This window comes from Tachysurus vachellii, chromosome 4, assembly GCF_030014155.1.
Source record: "Tachysurus vachellii isolate PV-2020 chromosome 4, HZAU_Pvac_v1, whole genome shotgun sequence".
In the NCBI taxonomy this organism is placed as follows: domain Eukaryota; kingdom Metazoa; phylum Chordata; class Actinopteri; order Siluriformes; family Bagridae; genus Tachysurus; species Tachysurus vachellii.
Window position 1 is genome coordinate 27,985,200 of NC_083463.1, and position 22,767 is coordinate 28,007,966.

The 22,767-nt window shown below is 39.4% G+C and overlaps 1 protein-coding gene across 3 annotated transcripts; it reads left to right on the top strand.

Moving 5' to 3' along the window:
- Window positions 1–17: 17 nt before the first annotated feature.
- ppp1r12c (protein phosphatase 1, regulatory subunit 12C) lies at window positions 18–22,431 on the top strand. 3 transcript variants are annotated; one of them, XM_060868689.1, is made up of 20 exons: window positions 18–570; window positions 4,778–4,952; window positions 6,023–6,153; window positions 6,983–7,101; window positions 7,964–8,123; window positions 8,580–8,724; window positions 11,458–11,532; window positions 12,336–12,412; window positions 12,517–12,629; window positions 12,791–12,858; window positions 13,508–13,638; window positions 13,879–13,966; window positions 14,534–14,648; window positions 15,579–15,700; window positions 16,485–16,534; window positions 16,629–16,680; window positions 16,781–16,891; window positions 17,911–17,961; window positions 18,879–18,929; window positions 19,044–22,431. In XM_060868689.1, the coding sequence occupies exons 1-20, from the start codon at window positions 386–388 to the stop codon at window positions 19,128–19,130; spliced, it is 2,106 nt and encodes a 701-aa protein (XP_060724672.1). In that variant the 5' UTR covers window positions 18–385; the 3' UTR covers window positions 19,131–22,431. The 3 variants fall into 3 exon arrangements, with proteins under 3 accessions (XP_060724672.1, XP_060724674.1, XP_060724673.1); XM_060868691.1 differs by having other exon boundaries at window positions 16,781–16,885; XM_060868690.1 differs by having other exon boundaries at window positions 12,520–12,629.
- The last annotated feature ends 336 nt before the right edge of the window (window positions 22,432–22,767 follow it).

Consider the following 22,767-nt stretch of genomic DNA (forward strand, 5'->3'; position numbering starts at 1 on the left):
GCCATATTATGTTTTTTTTTTTTGACACTGTTTGACAGCCGCGATGTCAAGTCGTTGTCCCTAAAGCTTTTTATTATTTTTTCCCCCCTGTCGACTTCTTATTTAGGTCGGGGAACTACATACGATGATAATCAAACGTAAAAAGTGTTTAGGCTGATATTAAGAATTCGGCCGAGACGCTTTTGTTTGTTGTTAAAGAAAGCTCGCGCGCTAGCCGTGAACTTCCTTCAAGCGATTTTGAATAAGGAAGTAGCTCAATTAGCTTAGCCTAGCCTAGCCTAGCCAGCTAGCTAGCTCTCGATATGTAAACATCTCAAATGGAGGGTGTGTCCGAGTGAATTTTTTTTTTTTCCTGATTATTTTAAAGAGATCATTTTTGGGGAGAATGGGCGACGCGGCGAAAGTTCAGCGTCGGGAGCAGTTAAAACGCTGGAACGGCTCGACTACAGACCGAGAACCGGCCGCGCCGAGGAGACGCTGGCGGGATGTAGAGGAGGATGGACGGGAAGATGGAGAGAAAACACAGGACGCAGACGGCCAACGACCTGGCCGGCAACACATCAAAAGAAGGTGACTTAATTATTAATAACTAATAAGAATGTTTTCTTCACGTTGATTAAACACAACCACGCCTTTTCAGTGTTGCTCAATAGCTACCTTTCTTACTCATCACAATCGGAAGTCATAGAGCAGTTACAGTCTAATGCATGAGGTAGAACATGAACAGTGGAACTTACATAACTTTTTTCCTCTATAATACTCTGTCTGACTTCTCATAAACTCAGATTTACTCTATAGAGATATAAAGATAGACAGCTGTCCATTATATAAGGTGATTAGTTCTTTTCCCTGATGAAGATTTGTTCCAGTGGTTTGGATATTATTACTTACAAACCAGTTGTACCTCACTTTTTAAGTTTGTATATGTTTATGTAATGAATATATTCATTTTGAGGGAGGAATTTATGTAAGATGGTGGTTATGTAACAGACACCTTCCAGAGAAGTGTTTTATCAGCTCAGGGCTGTTCAATGCCTGAGAATCGCTTCCTCAGTCTGATCAAGATCATGATTTTTTACGATCTTGAAGCACTGTACGTCAGAAGAAAAAGGAATATATATTTCATTCATTCATTCATTCATCTTCTACCGCTTATCCGAACTATTCTCGGGTCACGGGGAGCCTGTGCCCAACCCAGGCGTCATTGGGCATCAAGGCAGGATACACCCTGGACGGAGTGCCAACCCATCACAGGGCACACACACACACCCTCATTCACTACGGACAATTTTCCAGAGATGCCAATCAACCTACCATGCATGTCTTTGGACCGGGGGAGGAAACCCCCGAGGCACGGGGAGAACATGCAAACTCCACACACACAAGGCGGAGGCGGGAATCGAACCCCCAACCCTGGAGGTGTGAGGCGAACGTGCTAACCACTAAGCCACAGTGCCCCCGGAATATATATTTAGAGTGGTGTAATGTTTAGTTAACGCTAACCCTTAAGCTATAAGCCTTCCACTTGAAGAAGTCAGATGGCACCCAGTGATGATCGTGCAGTACTTTGTCACCATCGACACCGCTGACGGTTGATAAAGATATGTACAACATTAATCCGAAAAAACACACCATCTCCTCATCTACCATATTGACCTCGTTAACACCGGACGGTGTAAAAACACTCTCACTAAACTCTTGGTATATCCCGACAGAAACTGGCTGTTCTGAAGAACTGTCAAGCACTTCCAAAAGGAATCAAAGGACATTAACAAGAGGCACATAGAACAAGATTTTAGAGTCCTGACTAGGGTATAACACGATGAGCAATAACAAACAATATTCAAAGAGTGCAGTACAAAACAAACTTTTTTATTTGTAAAGCACACACTTAAGTTATGGGATGTGTTCCCCATAGAAGTCACTGCAAAGGAGTATGTTACTATAGAAATAATAACTTAATTATTATTAAGTTAATATGCGACGCATTGATATGAGCCTTTGATGTGCAGCTGGCACTATTGTCAGAGCTGCTGTAATAGAAAATCAAGCAAATGCTTCTGACCATTCAGAATCGAGAAGTCAGCAGCACTGTGATATGAAAATGATATAATAAATAATAAAATTCTTTTAAAATTTGGTGATCGAGCTAATAAAGTCGAAGCCTCACAGCTCCAGTCGAGAGCCAAATGATATTAAAAGTGAACCTTTTTTATCTTCCTGTATTTACATTGGTTTAGGTGTTTGTCGTGCCTAATTTTCCAAAGATAATAGATCTAGGAATGTATTTACAGACACAGAGTCAGGAAACTTTACCAATCATACCGTCTTTTCAGAGTTCTCACCAGGTTTCTCTTGTAAACTCTTATTGTCAACTCAGCGTACCCTAATAGGGTTCAGGTCAGAGGACTATGGTTGCCATGTCAAAATCCTGATTCTGCAGCCTGTGAATCATTGTATGTTCTGGAAAATTCAATCATGAGTCAGCTTTAACTTCCTGGCAGAAGCATTCAGATATTCTCCTTGTCTCCTTGTACTTCATGGAGTCCATGATGTCATGCGTTTGTGTGGAAAACACTGCCACAGATGCTTCTGTGCAAACTGAGGAGCATTACACTTGTGTAATCTTCCACGTAGTTTTTTTTTTACAGCTCTAGTTGGTTCAATCGTCATAATTATTGGCTCAGAAATGTTTATAGGGACTTTCGGGTATGTAGATATTTTGATGGCTAGTCCCTGAATGTCAACTAACTGGTGAATGACTAAGGCAATTTGGGCTGTGAGTCAGGGATTGTTGAAGGAAGTATATTATATCAGCAAAGGTTTGTGACCCTCATACCCATACAAGCTCGTTGACCATCACATTCCAGATTTAGCCCCTGCAGTTCTAATAAGCTCCACTCTTCTGGGAAAGCTTTGGAATTTTTGCCTTTTCAGCCACAAGAACATTAGTGGGGTCAGGCACTGATGTTGGATGAGGAACAGACAGTAATCTAATTAATCTCAAAAGTGTTCTGTGGGGATGAGGTCAGAGCTCTTTGCAGGACACTCGAGTTCTTCCACTCCGACCTTGGCAAACTATGTCTTTATGGACCTCAGTTTGTTTACAGGGCATTGTCATACTGGAACAGGTTTGAGTTCCAGTGAAGGGAAATTGTAATGCTATAGCATACAAAAAACAATCGGCAGTGTTTTGGTTGATCAGTAACATTTGGAGTGATTTTGGTGTAAATTTCATTGGACTGGCATTGTTACTATGACAACTAATCTGAAGAACTACCATGGCAAGTGGAAATGCTGAAGGAAGGGGCTAGGGGTTGTCAACTACTCAGAAATGTACAGAGCAAGCCTTAACAAGCTCTCAAGGCACGATTTGGCAGTGGAAAAGATAAAGAACAACCCAAAGCAAAAAAAAGTTTTCAGTGTTTCATAGGCAGTACAATGAAAAACCATGCACTAGTCGTGACTCCGTATATGGAATGTTATTGGACATGTTATATAACACGATACTGGTTGTACATTTCATTACCCTGATCATGGTTTTAAAGTTAAAAATGTGACATATGGTTCAGGAAATTAATATTGGACCGTAAGATAATGTTTTTCCAGTTACTGTCAGATTCCAAGATTTAAACTAGTCTAAATATTTGCGATAAAGTCTTCTTAATTTAAAATTGAATGGGCCATAATTGAATCGATTTAGCCTCCTCTGTCCCGATAAAGTCTGATTCCTGTTACACAGGCCCTTTTTTCTTTTTTACACGTTATCAAATGAACATTCCTTTCGCATTGTGTGTGTGTGTGTGTTTTTTCCTCTCTTTTTCTCTTTTCACCTCCATACCTCTGTCAATCATTTTCAGTTAAAAGTGCATAATACCCAATATGCGAGTGAATCAGCCTAAACATTTGCTCCTTTAACTTTGCACTGGAGCTAAACCTATTATTAAAAAATAGGAAGATGATTTTTTCTGAAATATGGTTAGTTTTGGAGATGCTCACAGTTTTCTCAAAACATTTTCAAATGCTCAAAACATTTTCCAAACCATGACACTTCCTCCTCCACCTAGGGTTAGGGTTAGGGTCAGACACACATAAATTGCTCCAACTTTGGATCAGTTCTTCTCTGTCCACACAACTTGCTGAAAATGTCATGGCTTAAACAGTTCATATACAGCTCTTATACTGAAATGAGGAAGCGGACCTGAGTCAAGAGAACGAAATGAGGGATAGTGGGCGGAGCTTCTAAGAAGTGTTCATATTACTTTGCACAAGTATAACATGTAGTGCCCTTGTAAATATCGGGCATGGGCAATATGATGATATAAAATTCATATTGTAATCAATGAGTTTATTATGAACAATTATAACATTTATGACATATATAACAATTATAACATATAACAGTTATGAACTTTGATTAAAATTAATGATCAAATTTAATTCAAAATAATTGAGTTCAAAAGTGAACACTACTGAATTAATGTTTGGTCCGTATTAACAAAATCCTTCACCAAACCTTCTTGTTTTTCATATACTTATTTTATTTTTCCCATATATACTTTATATAACTCAGATTGGCAGCAGTTTAACGTTATGAAATGTGTAGAATATTTCCAATAGTTTCCTACTGTTTTGCTGGAAGTTTGTTAGCAACCAAAACTCAGACATGTTCTTTAAGATTGTGATGTGATATTACTGTTATAAAACTAACTCCTAATGAGGATCTTGAGAAGTGAATAGAGCTGTCATTGTGTGTGTGTGTGTCTGTCTGTGTCAGAAAGCATGTTCGATTTGAGAGGACGGCAGAGTTCCTGGCCGTCTGTGCCAGCGGAGACACAGAGGAGGCGAAGGAGATGCTGAAGGAGGTGCAGGTTATAAGCAATGGGGACAAAATGTCTGGACAGGACATGGTTAATTCTTCCAATGCCGACGGAATCTCAGCACTGCACCAGGTACAAGAATCAGTGTGACACCTTTTCTGGGTTAATGATTAACGTTTTTGGGATTTAAGCATCATTTCAAAATGCCAATTTGCAATGAATGGTTTTACCTCCATTCTGTAAACGTTTGTCATTTTATTATCATTTTCTATCAAAAACATTAAAACCCTCTCAGGGCAGAAAAGATTGTTATTGTTTATATGTGACAACCAGTGAACGCTAACATTGCATTCACACCATATAGGGACAACTATAATGACCATATTAAAAGCGTTCAATTGGAAATTTGAAAAGTCATCATTTTTTTTTGGCAACTTTCAGACTATTTCTCTGACTAAATCCAGAAGGGATGTTTGAGAATCCAGAGAAATAAAGTAAAAAAAAAAAAAAAAATTAATAGGAATTCTAGGTTATAACTAACTTCCTGCTGCAGCTCCATTATAGACGACGAAGAGACGCTAATGTTAATGTTTATCACGAAAGTAGCTATATGCTAATGCTGGCAAAGATTAGATAAATCTCACAAGCTCCATTTTTATCTCGTGAATGAAATGACAGTGTCTGAGCGCATTGAGGTCAGAACTAAATCAGTACATTATTAATGTACTTAATGGACTTATTTAATTTAAATTAAAAGTTTATTTACATACCTTTTTATTCTCTCTAGCTAACTAAAATAAGCAGCCAGCTAAGCATTGGATACTGTGGTCAAGCAGAGAAATACATAATAGCTAGCTAAACCCAGCTAATAAACTGTTTGATTAATTATTTTATTAACATTAACATGTCTTTACAGCAGAAATTGATTGTTGTTGTTTTTTCTTACATTGAGTGAAGAGGAGACTTTTTTTTAAGCCGTAGCCAGAGATTTTCTGAGGTAACTTTTGCTAGCTAAGATTCTCCGTTGTAAACACTAAATAATTTCCCTTGACAAAGACGGCTGCCTTCCATTATGTGTCAGTGATGTTTCTTAGCTACAAACATGACTTTATTGATTGAGGTATGGGAAATGTCTGTTTCTTTAGTGAGACGTGTTCATTTTAACGCAGCGATTCATACAGAGTTTGTGTGATGTCCTTCAGGCTTGCATCGACGGTAGTATCGAGGTGGTGGTCTTCCTCTTGTCTCAAGGTGCTAACGTAAACCAGGTGGACAACGAGGGCTGGACCCCGCTTCACGTAGCAGCTTCCTGTGGGAACATGGAAATTGCTGAGTATGTATTTTATTTAGTGTGGCATATAGCATTGAGTGTCTGCTGTGTTTTAATGATGATTATTTGTTTTGGCTCCCTCAGTAAACCTAACTGAGTGTTTTGGCTAATGTTAGAAATCATAAACGCCTCTTTTTATATAGTGTACATGTCAATAGTGTTGTGTTTACTAACTGTGTTTATACTACAGCACAGTTAAATTCTGAACTCTGAGAATTGATTGTGTCCACAGCACAGCAATGACAGTAGTACCAGCTGTAATGTAAGCAGAATGCGGTATTATTTTATATATATATGCTGCTAAGAAAACATATGATCAATCGGGTGGACTAGTTTTACAGCAAGCGGAAGACTTCAGGACAGAGGACTTTGTGCTTTCTGATTTCAAGTGTGTCGAAGTCCTGTGATCAGATGTGGCTTTGAGAAGAGCTAACCATTTTGTCAGGGTGGGAGGGGTTTAATACTCTCACTCCACTGTCAATCACAGTGACCCCAGCCAATCACGGGCATACGTGAACTCATGTATGTGTAAAAGGGTGGATAATGCTTTGCTCTAAGTGTGCTAAACAGGCCTGTGTCACTGCTTGGGCAAGTCTGTGTTCTTTTGGTTACAAATAATAAAAAAAAAGATTTGGTTCAATAATGAAATTAATTAATAGTGATTAAATATGAAGTAAGTAATGTAAATAAAAATTTGCCTCTAAGCCATTATGGAGCTTTTTATTGCAGTGTGAACACGAGGCAGGAATTATCATGAATATCACAGATGTGGTGCTGGAATAGATGAATATATTTTTATTGACTCGTTCGTGTGTGTGTGTGTGTGTGTTAGATACTTGCTGCAGAGGGGAGCATCTCTTAGCTCGGTGAACTGTGATGGCGACGTACCATTAGATATCGCCAAAGACGAAGCCATGGAGGCACTATTGCAGCAGCACACCCTGAAACATGGTGAGTCCGAGAGGCAGGCAGACGGAGAGAGAAAGACAGAAAGCTCTTATTACCATGAATAGCTCATCTCCCACTCATCCAGTCATGCAGTGAATAAGAGGGAGATGTGACTCTGACGTCAAAGTCCAGCTTTCAAAAATGTGTTTGTTAGTCACTGTGACTGCAGGACTGTGACTGGCCTTTTACTGAACCTTTTAAAAAGGTTCACTTTTTAAAAAGTCACACAACCATAAATTTCATTTACACAAATTTTCCCTTATGCCGGTCTGCATAAGGGAAGTCTGCACTTGAATGCAGGCTTATAGGTCAGGGGTACGTTTCATGCAAACTGCATGACTAAATAATCAAACACTTACTTTATGTGGTTTCTGGTTCCATTACACTTTGTTACCTGTAAAAATAGACAAACAGACAAGCTAAAAACAGAGCAAAGCCATTCTTACAGCCACACAAAATCGCTTTCCTGCTCAGCACCCAGACTTCATACTTGAGAAGGAACAGATCGTCTTCAATTTGAATATTTTAAACATCTACTTCCTTTTACTATACTTTACTATGTATGTATTATGCTTTTGCAAGTATAGATGATATCATCGCTTAAGCAGATTTTTAATGAAAATATAAGGATAAGCTTCCTTCTCTGAGCTTCTCTATGCTCTAATATGCAGACGAGGGTAGATGGCACTTTCCTTCCTATGTGTTACTCTGCCATGTGACGAAAAGATGGGTATTCGAATAACAGCACACCCTGAAGTGTATTATTCCTTTTGGACCACAGCAAATGACCAATGATCACTTTTAATTTAGCTCATGTTGTCTCACAGTCAGCTCGATCACGCAGTTCTCTGTGTAAAATATCCAGGTGTGGATGTGGAGGCAGCTAAGCGTTTGGAGGAGGAGTGTATCATGCGTGATGCCCGTGGTTGGCTTACAGACGGTGTGCCAGCTGATCTGCACCACCCCAGGACTGGAGCTACACCCCTTCATGTTGCGGCTGCAAAGGGCTACCTAGAAGCCATCAAGTAAGTGATGCTAATGTGTGACTAAATACATATATATATATATATATATATATATATATATATATATATATATATATATATACAGATTATTATCTTTTAACTTTGCATGTGCTAATACTGTGTGGCTTGGGTGGGTGTTTGAAATGGTGTGGTGGTCATGTGATCAGACAGCTCTCTGATCTCTCTAAGAATAGCTGATGTTTATTTCCTGTCTCATGCAAGAGACTTCCTGTGGAACAGGCCACATTTGTCCTGCTGATCTCACTAAGGCCAGGATCAGTTGCTCTCTGCCCTGCACTGCTTAGACCCTTGAGTATAATAAACAGTAGTGTTGAATTTTATATATTTATATTTGTGTGTGTGTGTGAATATGGGAAACACACACACATTGCTTAGACTTCTAAAACATCTGAAAAGGTGTAAGTCGATTTTATCAAATTTATCTTTGCTTCTCAGGTTGCTGTGTCAGTGTGGCCTGGATGTGTCTGCTAAAGATGGGGACGGCTGGACTCCGCTCCATGCTGCAGCCCACTGGGGTCAGAGTGAGGCCTGTTGTCTCCTCGCAGAGCAACTTTGTGACATGGATGCCTGCAGCAATGGGGTGAGAGAAGAGAGAGAGAGAGAGAGAGACACTGACTCACCAATCTCTATTGAGACATGTGGAATACAATGAACAGAAAACAGTAAGAGAAACGGCTTAAAAAGAGAGAAAGAAGAATAGCTGGACACACAGAGAGAGATTGTGCTAGATAAAGAAAGAGAAAGAATGTAGTGTTCAGGCAATAGATTGAAAGCGACAAGTGAGAGAGAGAGCTTGTACTTCATAGCATGAGAGACTAACACATATATGAACCACAGATTGAAGAGGGTTGGGAGAGATATAGGAGCTAAACAAAGAAGAGGAAGAGAGATAGAACGAGAATAGAAAGAATAAAAAAGAGAGCGACAAACAAATATTGAGTGAGAAACAGTAACTGAGAGCTTGAGAGTGAGAGGCATAAACCACAATTAGGAGTGATTGAGAAAGATATCTAAAGAGTCCAGACAGTATAGCGGGTGCTCTCGAATTTTTATCTCAAATGTTATCACATCTAAAGGCTCCGAATTCTCAAGACTGGGACTAGATGTTCACCTCATCATCGATAGGTCCATCCCGACCATTCCACATACATCCACAGATGGTAACCAACCCACCAGTGTGCTCCGCATGGGCCGGATAGCAATGCGGGGATAGAATTCTGGTGACTTGACGTTAAAAGGAAAAAGGGAGGAGGCTGAGGCCTCTTAATTATCATTCAAATGAAATGAGAATTTCTCATCTTAAGACTTGTCAGGATTTGATCAGGATCTGGTTAAGATTAATTATGTGAGTTATTTCTATTGTAACAATGGAATCCTACATACTGTAGCTTTAAAAGCCTAAACTGTGGGTATTGGAGGACAAATGTTAAACTACGATTGTGAAACTCTGTAAATGACGGAGAGGGGTAAAGTGATAGAGTGCTATAGATAGAGTTTGAGGAAAAAAGACACAGAGACAAACTGACAGATATACAAGCTGGAAAGAATGAAGGGTGGTTAAAAGCTGTACAGAGAGAACAACATAACAGCTGAAGGAAAAGGGCGAGAGACATTGACAGCTAAACAGAGAGCAAAAAAAAAAGAAAAAAAGAATGAAGCATTCAGACAGCATTGTACAGCCAAAACGAGACTGAAGCAAATGTAGGCCAGAAAAATAAAAAGGGTCAAAAGAGATGGACAGCTAAACAGCACAAGAGAATAACAGAAATATACGGCAGTAGAATAAGGAGCAGCGATCGAGCTACACACCGAACAAGAGAATGACTGCTGCACACATAGTTAGCTTAATACAGAGAAAGCCTGCTAACTCACTGGCTGTATGAAGAAACAGGGAAAATGTAGAGCAGCAGTAAAAAGGAGGACGAGAGACATGATTAAATACATAGAAAGGAAGATAGAGAGAGAAAGTGGGTAAGAAAAGGAATAAGGCTGACGATAGATAAGGAGGGAGAGCAAGAACGGAGGGAAGGAGACAGAGAGGCATACAGACGAAAAAGGAGACTAAAATGTTTCCCTAAGCCTGTAAAAAAAACATGCAATAACATGCAGTTTCACCTCGGAGCAATGCCGTTATTACTCAGCTCTGCTAAACTGAGCACTTTAACACACTGTAGCTTGTGCAAGTGTGCAGCAAAAAGGATGTGTGTAGGATGTGTGTTGGTGCCCTTCTGTGCCAAAGAGCTCACCACACTAATGCTAATGCAGGCTGCACCCACACACACACACACACACACACACAGAAATGCACAGACTTCACTTTGTTTGTCCTGAAGAGAGGTTGTGTGTGTGTGTGTGCACGCATTTTACTGTAAATGTGTAGTAGGCTGTGTAATAAAAATACACAAATTGGTAATGCCCCAAACCAATACCCTTATTTTAGTAGAATGTTGCTGTTGCATCGTCTTTCATTTTTATTTGTCTGTTTATTTATCTGTTCTATTTCAAGCATAATTCTGGACTAGAATAATGAATTCGCCATAAGGATTAAATCAGAAACGACAGTTGACTGAAACGTTTAGAGTCTGAGTTAAGAACAGATTAAATTTTTACCAAAAACAAAAAAAAAAAAAAACATAACTCGGATAAAAATGAACCACAAAAACAATTATAATATCTTGAAGCATCCTTTACATTCATAAGATGCAGTAAAGAGAAGCTGATATCGGGTTATATCTGACATCTGGACCCTTGTTCAGATATCAGTTTCTTCTTATATATGCTGACATACAGCAGCGTTAAAGGTGCTGCAGAAATGTCTGATAAGTGACGGCATGCATATGAAAACATTTGGGCCGTGATGTATGGAAGCGCTTTCTCACAAAATCATCACCAAACCATGTAGCAACATTTGGTATGGTCTGATGAGACCAAGTTATGGGAATAGACTTTACAGATACATTTGGCAACAGAAAACACATTTGGCACAAGGAACACCATATCTGCAGTGAAGCACGGTGGTGGCAGCATCGTGCTACGGTGCTGCTTCTTTTTAGCTGAGCCTAGGGCTCTAGTCGAGATCGAGGGAATCATGGATAGACTGAAAGAAAAGTGGATAGACTTTTTATATCCGATTTCTTCCCCAGACCCTTCAACAAAACTCATCTGTGTTAATACACTTGTGTTCTGGTCACTTGCATAAGTCTCTTCAGCACCTACAAATATTAATACAAATGATAATAATAATTATATATATATATACATGTGTTTGTATGTAATTGTATGGGTTTTTTTTGTGTGAAAATGTGCATTTCAGGGTCAGACTCCATTTGATGTTGCTGATGAAAGTGTGGAGACCTTGCTGGAGGAATTATTGCAGAGACAAGCTAGTGTAAGACAACACACACACACACACACACACACACACACACGTGCACAGATAATCTAGTTATTCTTTTAAGAAATAAATCATTCTATTCCAGTCTCAATATGCTTCTCGTATAAATGGAGTAGTACTTCAGCTGTAGTAGTAAAGTTTTAACACGACACAGAAGGTTTCAAATCTGCATTTTAACACAGTTTTTATACCGTAGCCCCGTTGAATTCTCATTTCTGGTTCTCACTTCAGAAGGTGTGAACTGAGGCTCAATTCAAACGACTTTATAAAGTTTTATATTAATACGGTCATTTCTCCAGCAGCAACACCAGGACTTGTCCGACGTGCTCTCCACATCAACATGTTTAAAAAAAAAAAAAACAACTGCATAACCGAGACCAGAGATATCAGCGCAGAGATATTTCTGTCTGATTAACTTCTAGAGAGAAAGGAAGATGGCTGAGGGAACTATCGTTTAGTTGTTAGTGTTAACAGGAACTTGTTTCACCAATGTTTCACAAGATTAAACAGAACTACACTATATGGCTAAAAGCATGTGAGCGTCAGTTTGTGGTGTTGAACATCCAGATTTAATCCCCCATTTTTGAACATGGATGTGGGAATTTCAGCACATTTAGCTACAAGAGTATTAACTGTGGCATATAAGAGGCAAAAAAACCCACACTTGACATGCTGACATGTTTTTGTTTTAATTGTAGGATTATATTCACCTGCAAATAAATCTGTCCTGGAAGTAATCCCTGTTGGCTGCTTAGTAGTATTTTACTTACAAACGGTTTGTGTATATTACTTTGCAGTGGCGAACCGAACAAGCCATTAAGGATAAACAGAATGCGCAAGCATCCGCAAACGGCAACGCTGCCAAAAGACGCAGGTACGAAAACACTCTGTAATAGCTGTTTACTTGTATCTGTTTACAACGCGGTACGTTCTCGGTATTCACGGACCTTTCTCTTCATTCGTCGCCGTCTCTGTCAGAAGCTCGGTGTGTAGGATGAGCAGCCGAGAAAAGATGAGCTTGCAGGATCAGTCAAAGGAACGAGGAGTCTCTGGAGGCCTGGAGATAAATGAGGACAAAGAGAGCAGTCCTGGTAAAGCTCAATTTACATCTCCAACGCAGCTTCAATTAAATTGTGTCCTAAACACGAAGCTACTGCTACATTTATCGTTTTGCAAAAGCATGAAATAATTATTTCTTTTTTATGTTCATTTTCTGAAGTAGAGCTGTTTTATCTTTTGTTCTCATGTGTAGAGGCTTCCACGGTGTCAAGTCCAGATACAGAAAGCATCACTACCTCCACAGTCAGCCCTGCTGACAAGGTTAGTTGTTAAATTCACTCAACTACCTGCTCAATGTTGTGTGTTGGTGTCATACAGAAGTAAATTTTCTGGATAATATTATTATTATTAGTAGTAGTATTATTATCATTATTATTATTATATTTTGTATGCAGTTAAACCACAGGTATGTATGTGTATTAATTGATACACGGATCGTGGTTCTATCCACGGGTGCTGCGGATAATCCGTGGGTCGGTTAATAAAAATTTGCATTTTGATTAATTTCGGGTAGGTCGCAGTTGGATGAGAGAGGCACAAGTCGTTAATGATGCAAATATTAACTACATACTCTAAATATCAGAGGAAAATTGTATTTCACTTTGGGAGAAACAAGATCGATTCCCACGACTTCGTCGGCTTGCTATGAGAATCTTGTGCATTCCTGCGCCAAGCGTTGCAAGCATTTAGTGCAGCAGGCCGTGTTTTAGAGACACGGCGGAATAGCCTGAATCCCGGCACAGTTGATGCTATTATGTTTGTGATAAATAAGATAACGCCATTAACAAAAGCCATTAACAAAGAATCATCCATTGACCATATCATCATGAGGAAAACAAATCTAAGAATTAGTATAATTGTAATGTTTGAGCCGATCCACGCATCTCTAATGTGTATGATTCCCCACCAGACCCCTGAAGAGAAGGAAGCGGAGGAGAAAGAGCAGGAGCGAGAGAGCCGAACTGCTCGTGTTCCTCCCACGCTGCAAAGAAGCGAATCAACCCCAGAGAGTCCTAGCGGTCCCTCTAGTGACGGCAAGAAGTAAGCGCACCACCCACACACCAGCTGCTTGACAGTTATGGGCTTTTATACCCACTGACCAGGCTTTGGACTACCACATCAAGAGCTCATTACACTGGATTTCATTGTATTAGCATGATGACATACAGCAATGAACACCATACACTAGTATGAGGTATACCCATAATATACAGTACCTGTGACCCAGTATCTATAATCTTGCTTCTTTGTCTGTTGACCCTCATCCTCCACCACCACCAGATACCAGGCTCCAGTTCGAGACGAGGAGTCAGAGTCTCAGAGAAGAGCTCGGTCACGACTCATGCGCCAGTCACGACGCTCCACTCAGGTATTATTCTAGTAAAGTAGGTAAAGGACACCTATTATAAGAGTCTTCCATTTGCAGCAGAGTTTAATGCTGCAGTCTTTCCTTTCTGTAGCTCATGAGTGTGAAACCATGACATGTAAAAACTGAACGTTGTAATGTATACATTGACATGTTTGTGAATATTCTCCATGTTAATAATCACTTTAACTTTACTAAAATGATTAGGCCTGTAAGCGATGAAGCATCAAATTGCATAATTTGAAAGAAAACACCAGTTTCTTGTTATTAAAGCACAGCAATTCAGACCCCTGTGTTAATTAATAAAATCACACACTTAGTTTTTTCAGTGGAATTGGTTTCATTTGATTCATTACCACATAAGACATTTCAGAATATACAAAATAAATTAAACGCAATATAAAATTTTATTAAAAAAAACTATGAAAATGAACAACCGATCCTCTAGTCTGTTGTGACATTTCTCAAATGTCTTGAGTTTTTCCTTTTTTAAGCAATTATTTTACAGTATATTGTCATGTGTGTAATTATTGTGTTCTATTGGTGTGTGGGTTTTTTTTTTTTTTGCAGGGAGTGACCCTGACCGACCTCAAAGAGGCGGAAAAAATCGTTAATAGGACGTCTGAACCTCAGCCCAGTCTTCAGCCCGTCAGTCCTGTTGTCACGGTAACGCCAGCAGAGAGAGGTAAGTGACTCTATTAACAAGCGGTAAAGTCCTAGCGACTCACAGCACAGCACAAGTATTTGCTCTTTTTTAAATGGCCTCTAGCGTGGCTCATTCTGACTTAATAGCTCCTCAGACAAAAAGAATTACATCCACTAGCAGCAACAAAAATGTCGAACATCCAGGAGAACGCAACTCGCATAGCAACATTGCACGCGTTTGCCGAAGTTTGCACGTATTCCTGCAATCGCATGACTAATAATGGTGCTGTGACAGAATCTATCTGTATGTTTGTGCTGTTTTGCATCGCACAGAAGCAGAAGTCATTCTACTCCAACTGTACATTCTCACGCCTGCTCAGACACCTACAGCCCTGCACACTGTGGCTAACAATTCATCAGCTGCTCTTTGGTGCTTTTGGCCTTGCAATAAGAAACTGGCTGTTTGCTAGTGGGTTTTTTTCTAACACTAATCTTCAGCTAATATTATCTCAGCCCCACTAGTTAAACAAACCTGGCAGAGATTTATTTAGTTTTGTGTCCTCATTTACTTTCTCTTGGTACATGAGTGCTCTATAAATTACTGTGCACTCACTCCCTGAATGCTGCTTAACTTTTTTTTTATTCCAGGATTATGCTTGTTTTGTAGCTGCTAGCACCTATCTCACTTTATTGGGGGACTGAATGAGTGCACTAAATATTGATGATAAACATGATGGTTTTTGGAGACTGGTACAAAATGGCAGACTCTGAAAAATGAGGCAGTATATACTGTATATAGTAACTAGAGAACAGTTTCAGACACAGAAAGTTCGGGATTCCAGCTTAAACCTAAAGCAGCAAACTTTGGTCTGAATTATATTTAAACCTGACTATATTAGGTAAACTCTATTAAATGAAATACAGTGCTAATTACTAAGCATACGATTAATTAGTAAGTGCTGATCTGCAGATACAGAGCCTGGGAAGGCTGCTAGCCCGGAGGGAGACTCCAAACTGGGTGTAAATGTGAAAGATCGCCGTAGAGCAAGGAGAGAGAGACGATCGACTGGCATTGCTGCTCTTATGGGAGAGGTGTGTAAAAAAAAAATACACACACGCATATATCACTTGTGTGCTCTGATTTGACAGCACACGCTTTAATGGAAATGAGCTTTATGGTCAGGAGGAGACTCATGTGACCCCTTTCGCACTGACTGATCTACATAGTTCTCCTCTCTGATTAGATGCAGCTAGAAAAAGACCTCTAACAGCTCATGTTAAAAGAAGGGGCTCAAAAATAACCGTTTTCTTCCTATAGTACCTGGTACATGGTTAAAATCCAAAGAGCCATTGAAATACTTTCGTACATACGTATGGATCAGATTTTTAAAATCCTGTGTCAGGATTAAAGGTTTTCCCACAGCAGCTCCTTATCAGCCGTAAAGCCCTAAGTACTGTAGGTGATATGACCATCTTCAGTTATTATTATTAATGTTATTTATTTTTCTTTTTATGGTTGTTGTTGGCGTCCCACAGGACAAATGCACCTTTTACGTAATTTGTAATAATCTGTAATAGAGCATACAAGCTACTAATACTAATAGGTTTCCCCCATGATAGTTAACCTATACAATAATTTATTTATTACATTGATCTGTTTTAGCAGTTACCAAGTAATGCTGTATAGACAAATACACCCACTGTTGAGCTTCTAATCTACACCTGCTTATCTCTATGCTAGAAATAGGTTTATGTGCAGACGTTACTCTGGATAAAAGCCAACGGAACAAATGGGAATGTAATCAGAGCCCGACTCTGACTCAAAATATATGAAAACACTGCCGTGTACATGACTGCTGCTTGTTTTTATTTTCAGACAGAGGACCTGGATGCAAACGAGCCTACACGTGCATACAGCACCTCAAGGTTTCTGTCTCGTCCTATTGCGCTTGTCTCATAGGTCTGTTACAGTTTTAACTTATTTATTAACTGTTTTTTTTGTTGCGTCACTTTGCTGTAGTGACACCCAGCCAGGAGATGTAAAATCCTTACTATCCCTGGATTTCAGAAAGGTACAATTTTATTTGCCATTAAAAAAAAAAATCTATTCTTAATGTTGTCATGGATGTTGAAATAAATGCTTGGCCTATTTTTCCATCTCTGTATGTGCAGCTGTATGTGGAGGTGTTGAAGGAGAACGGCGCTCTGAGAGAGAAGCTTCAGGAGACGCAGCTGCAGCTCAGCGAGTGTAAAGTAGAGCTCGAGCGACTCAGACAGGTCTGCGTACGTGAACGCATGCAGCCATGTTTTTGAAATGATTTCCAAGCAGAAACACTTTTAATCCACCTTTAAATCTAAGTCTGTTCAAACGATCATGAGGTTTCATCACACCATTAAAATATTACATCATAATTACACTGCAAGTCTTAATGCTCAATTCGGATATTTTGTTCAGATCTGATTTTTTTGTTTGGCTGTTCACATTACCTTTTAAAATGTGGCCTATATCAGATACCAGTGTGAACTGTTTGCTGTTTTGAACTGACCCGCATGCGCAAACGAACAATAACAATGACGTCACACGCAGCACGCCGTTGTGCTAAAAAGTTGGCGAGGTTATGGAGGAAGTAAGCATTTTTGCTTTTCTTTCAAAATGTTTGTGTAATGGCAGCCGTAACATTAATGAGCAGGTGCTGAGGACGAGAAGAATGAGAGCATAGTCACGTGTAGGCGTAGTCACGTTTATGTGCGTACTCGCCGGCGCATAATTGTGACGAATGTCGATGTAGATTGACGTAAAGGTCGCATCAAATCCGCCTTGGTTGTTCACACTGCGGCCACATTGGAAAAGATCAGATTTGGGTCTGATTCAGGACCACATATGGAAGTGGTCTAAATCTGATCTGAAAAAAATCAGATCTGGGCAAGATTTGAGTGTTCACACTACTCCTGAAGAAGTCTGACCTGGTCACTTGACCCCAAAAAAATCAGATTTGGGCCACTTTTACCTGCAGTGTGAACGTGGCCTAATAAACTCCGTTCTCCCATGAAGTGTTTCACATAGCATATGTTTGAGAGTAATTTGCGCCCTCTAGTGGATTTGCTTGTTCAAAACACATCATCACATTTCTTATAAAATACTTAAAAGAACCCATTTTAATCAACCGCTTACACAATTAACAGACCCACCGACTTACATAAATAATCGTGTTCAGCAAAACGTGCAGCAATACACAACAATATATTCCTCTTTTACCATCACGATAACATCTGTGTGGGTTTGTGTGTGTTTCTGTACGCAGAGCCAGGAAAACGGTTGTGACCGACCGGCTCTACTGGAACTAGAAAGATTTGTAAGTCTGTTTTGGACTTCATTACCATTTCAGTCTAGTTCTTTGTTTCTTTTCCCTTTTATCACACACTCTCACTTGCTTCCCTTTTTTCTCTTGATAAAAGTCCCTGTAAGCTGTGCACTGTTTATTTGTGATGTGTTGAGCCAATCAGATCGTGTGTTATTTTAATATACATGTTTATTAGCACACGTACAATAGTGGTTAAGAGACTAGTAGTTGGTAACAAGACGGTAAGATTTTACCGTTATTTTGAAGCTCTCTAAAGCCCAAAGTGTAAAATGATCTATTATCTATGTAACTGACAAACACTCAAAAAGATGAAAAAGAAAATAAAAAGTGGAGATATTTTCCAGGCCTTTTTAAAGGAAGTAAGATCGGGACGTCTCAAAAGACTCAGCACAGGAAATACACCATAGAGTTACTACTGCGTATGATGAAGCAGTTTATATAGATTTCTTTTCTCTGTGCAGAATTTATCTAACACTTGACACTGAGTGTAAAGTCAGGGCCACACTCTGAACTGATGAGTTCAGAACGTATTGTAGATGCAAACCTTCAAAAATCAATGAAGAATCTATGAGGAATAAGTAGACGAGGAGCAACTTGATGTCTAGTCCTTCTCGTTATAAATTTGTACGCCACACATCCTTAAAACATATTAAACAGGAAGGAATCTATTGAAGAAAAACTATTTCAGATATTTGACCCTGTTTGGATCCGTTCTAAAATTTCAATTCATCTGCTGGTTACAATCCCTGTCACCACCCCAAAGCTGATTAGGAAAAATGTCCTGCATCTTTGTACTAAAGCACAAAGTTTTTCCATATCTACAGTCCTGTGGTGTAACAGCTTCTAGTTGTAATCTGTAAGTAGCAGTAATTATGTGATGGGTTTTTTTTTTTGTGTGTGTGTCACAGGAAAAGAAAGCTCTCGAGAGGAAAGCAGCAGAGCTTGAAGATGAACTCAAGGTGGTGATGCGTATTAGTTTCATTACTGGTCTTATCCAAAAGCCTTTTCATTATAATCAATGAATTAAACCCCTCCTTTCTCTCACTTTTATTTCCACCTCCTTCTCTCCACAGGTTCTGGTCGATTTGCGTGCCGATAACCAGAGGCTGAAAGACGAGAACGCTGCACTCATTCGTGTCATCAGTAAACTCTCCAGATGAGCCTGCCTCTTCCGCCACTTCACTGAAACCACTGCCCATCTCTATCCCCAGAATAAACTAGAAGAACGCTCTTCTCCTTCAGCGTGGTCATAACGCACTGCAACTGTGTGTGTGTGTGTGTGTGTGCGCGCGCGTGCGTGTGTGTGATCTATCTCACCCCTCGGGTGGCTAAACTACTGTTCTCCAAATTAACCTGCACACAAAGGTGAACAGACCAAGCCGCAGCACAACCCTCAGTTAAAACAGCACACGGACATGACATCAGGAAATTTTAGACCTCCGATTACGACTGGCCTGATTTTGCTCGTTCCAGGTCTCAAGAGCGGTAACACATTACTTGAACTCAGTGATCAATTGATAAACACAGGCACAATTATACAGCGTTTCTTTTTTTTTTTTTTTCATAACAATTTTAAGACAGAAAAAACGAGGCTGGTGAAGAAACTAGCATTTATAGCTTCTAAGTGATAACAGGAACTAGCTCATGTTACATGGACGTTCCCCAAAATTATATATAATTATAAATGAATTTAAAAACAAAAATGTAATTTTATGAAGTGATATTTTTGGCAAATTAATGTGGGAGGAAAACACAGTTGAGGATTGTGCATTTATTGGACAATAATCAACTTCAGAGAAGGTTACAGTTACTTTGTTTCGTTGATTATTTTCCTATAATAGCACAAGCATGTGACGTATCGTGTGTTAACTGCCATGTGTATTATCATACGTGGCACTATTCCATAACTAACAATGGCTTATTCCAGCATATGTGCCGATGCGTTTCTGACACGTTCATGTCAGTGTTATGACACTGGGTTCAAGTAACGTGTTACCTGAAGTCCATACTTGAAGTACAGCAGGTTGGAGGCAAAATGCAGGGTGCTTTTTTTTTCCGTATATTTAATTAGATTCTTTTTTTTTTGTGCACTGTTCTCTTAATTATTATGTTTTTTTTTTTGTTTTTTTTACCTTGTAGCTTAATGCAAAATAAGCCAGTACAAGGTTGCCAGTTTATATTCTTCTTCGCTTTAGTCATGTGTATCCACTGTAGCTTGTAGTTTAGATTCTGACAGTGTTGGACACCAGAGGGCACGGCCAATCATCGGCTTTTAGGACACAACCAAAAAAAAGGCACATCTGGATTTTGCCAGTTGACGTGTCAGAGTTTTTGTTTTTTTCTTCTTTTTTTTTTTCCTCTGAGTTGCTAACTTGGTCATATGACAGAATTTCTTTTCACGTTTTCATCTTGGCCCCACAACCTAGCATGAAATATAGGTCATTTAGTAGTTTCTCTAGTCATTTCTTAATGTCTGCTTAATATTAAAGGTGCAGTTTGTGATATTTAAAAGTGATAATAGCATCGTTTGAAAAATGCCATATGAAAACTGTTGTGTATTATTCCATTTTAGCTTCTGTTTACATTTTTTTCGGGTCCAAAATTCAGCACCGCCCCCGGATTAAACACCACCGCTCGGCTGTTTCCAGCTCGGATCGAGGGAACAGTTGGGTTTATCAGTTAATCGTGGCCATTTTCCTCACAGACAGCAGAGGGCACAAAATTACAAACTGCTCCTTTAATATTGTCTCTATCAAAGGGCCCCTTTATGGCGTCACTTTGCTAGCATAGGACTGTAAAATCCTTAAACTGTTTTTTCTCTTGTCTCTAATGTCACTAGTCAGGTTTGTAAGCATGTTAGGTAAACCGCTATATTAGCAAATGTCTAAGATAAAAATGTGCGCTTTGCATATTTAAGTGAAAGCTGCGCGTTTACACTGGAAAATGCAGCAGAATGTAGAGTACGATTAACACCTAGAGGACACTTCAGGAAGACCTTGAGTTCAGCGACCCTAGTTTTGTAATCGGCTTCTGTATCAGATCCTCTGCTGCAGTTTATCCAGTCAGAAGCATTCATATAAATCATCAAACCACAGACAAGCTATAAACGTAAGCTCAAAAATGGGATAGATTTACTGATAATTAGAGGCTTGTTTGTTTTTATTAGTGGCATGATGGCATTGTTTAGGGAAAAGAACAAACGATGATTGGACCGTGATATGTGTTTATTCTCCCAGCAACAACGCATCAAACCAGACTTGTTCCATCTGTTCTTAGACCGTGGCACTATTTTAACATAATCAGTTTAAATGATCTTCAGATAAATAGCTAATTTACTCATCAGTAAGTGTTAGGAATAATGGTTAACTTGTTGCTAGTCAGTCAGGTTATTTGCTTTGTAGAAAGGAATAGAATGAAACCGGACCTTTGGCGAATTGTACATGGATGTCTCCGTGCTAGAACGTGGCGTAGAAGCACTTTTGGCAGTTCTGTAAGTTATAGAAGGGGCAGTGCCGTTAGAGGAAGCTGTACAGTCTAAAATTTGTGTTGTACATTTTGTGTAATTAAGACTAGTATCCTAGGTTATATCAAGCTGAAGAAAAGAAGTAGTGATGTCACATGATCAAGTATGCTAATCATTTCTTACTTACACTCCACCCTTTTTTGACCAGTGACACCTGACGCTCTGCAAAATCAGGACCACGCTTGCATTGTTAGAATCAACACAGATGCAAATGTGCCAAAACCTGAAGCTCCACTACTGCGTGGCTACAGGTGCTACGCTGTTGAGGACAGGGGCTTTCTCTCTCTCGCTCTCTCTCTCTCTCTCTCTCTCTCTCTCTCTCTCTCTCTCTCTCTCTCTCTCTCTCTCTCTCTCTCTTTGTGTCTTTCTCTTTCTCTCAGGACAAGCTTAGATCAACACTGTACTCAAGCACACTGCTACTGTATGTCGGACCAAACAGTCATTGACATTGTTGCTGTTTCTCAGCGAGCGAGTATTTATGAGTGTAAGTGATGTATTACAGAACTCGTGTCCTGTGCCAATGGTGGTGTAGGGATTATTTTTTTGTCATTTATTTTCCAAGAGAAGGAGGAGAAGAATGTTTATACTGTGATTCCTGCTCTTAGAGGAACAGGCGCTTTATAAGGTCAAAGCTTTTGACAGTTTACCATCACATTGTTGTTTTTTTTTTTTTTTTTACTATTAATTGCTCTTGTTTTTATTAATATTAATTTTATGCCAATGCATGCCAAGATTGTATTTCGAAAAAAAAAAACAAAAAAAAACATGTGCCTTTCTACATATCTATTTTAATATTTTGATGTTGCTCAGTTGAAAAGCTCTGGGCTCGTTGGCCCAAAAGTGCTCCAGTAGACTCCTACAGATTCTGCTGTCATTAAAAAAAACCACATACAACCGTCTGCATTTGGTGAAACAGCCAATAAAAGTCAATGGAATCAGATGAGTATCGTTGCCTCTTTTTTTACATCCTGTCCTTTAGTTCACGTCTTTAACGTGAAAATATTTGCCCACAGAGTTTAAAATAAATTCTACAGACTCCTTATTCTACAGACACCTTTTGCAAAATAGTACCTTTAATTCCCAGTTCTTATCAAGTTAGATTGAACAACATAGACATCATAGATAAAATGGGCTCAATACTGGGCTCAACAGTCGTGGCCTCCAGATTCCTTTTATCTTCTCATACCAATTCTCATACGGAAAGAAGCTTTTTAGTGCCCAGAGTCCTTCAAATCTTGTCAAAGGCCACAGCTTGTCTGCTATCTGTTCTTCAG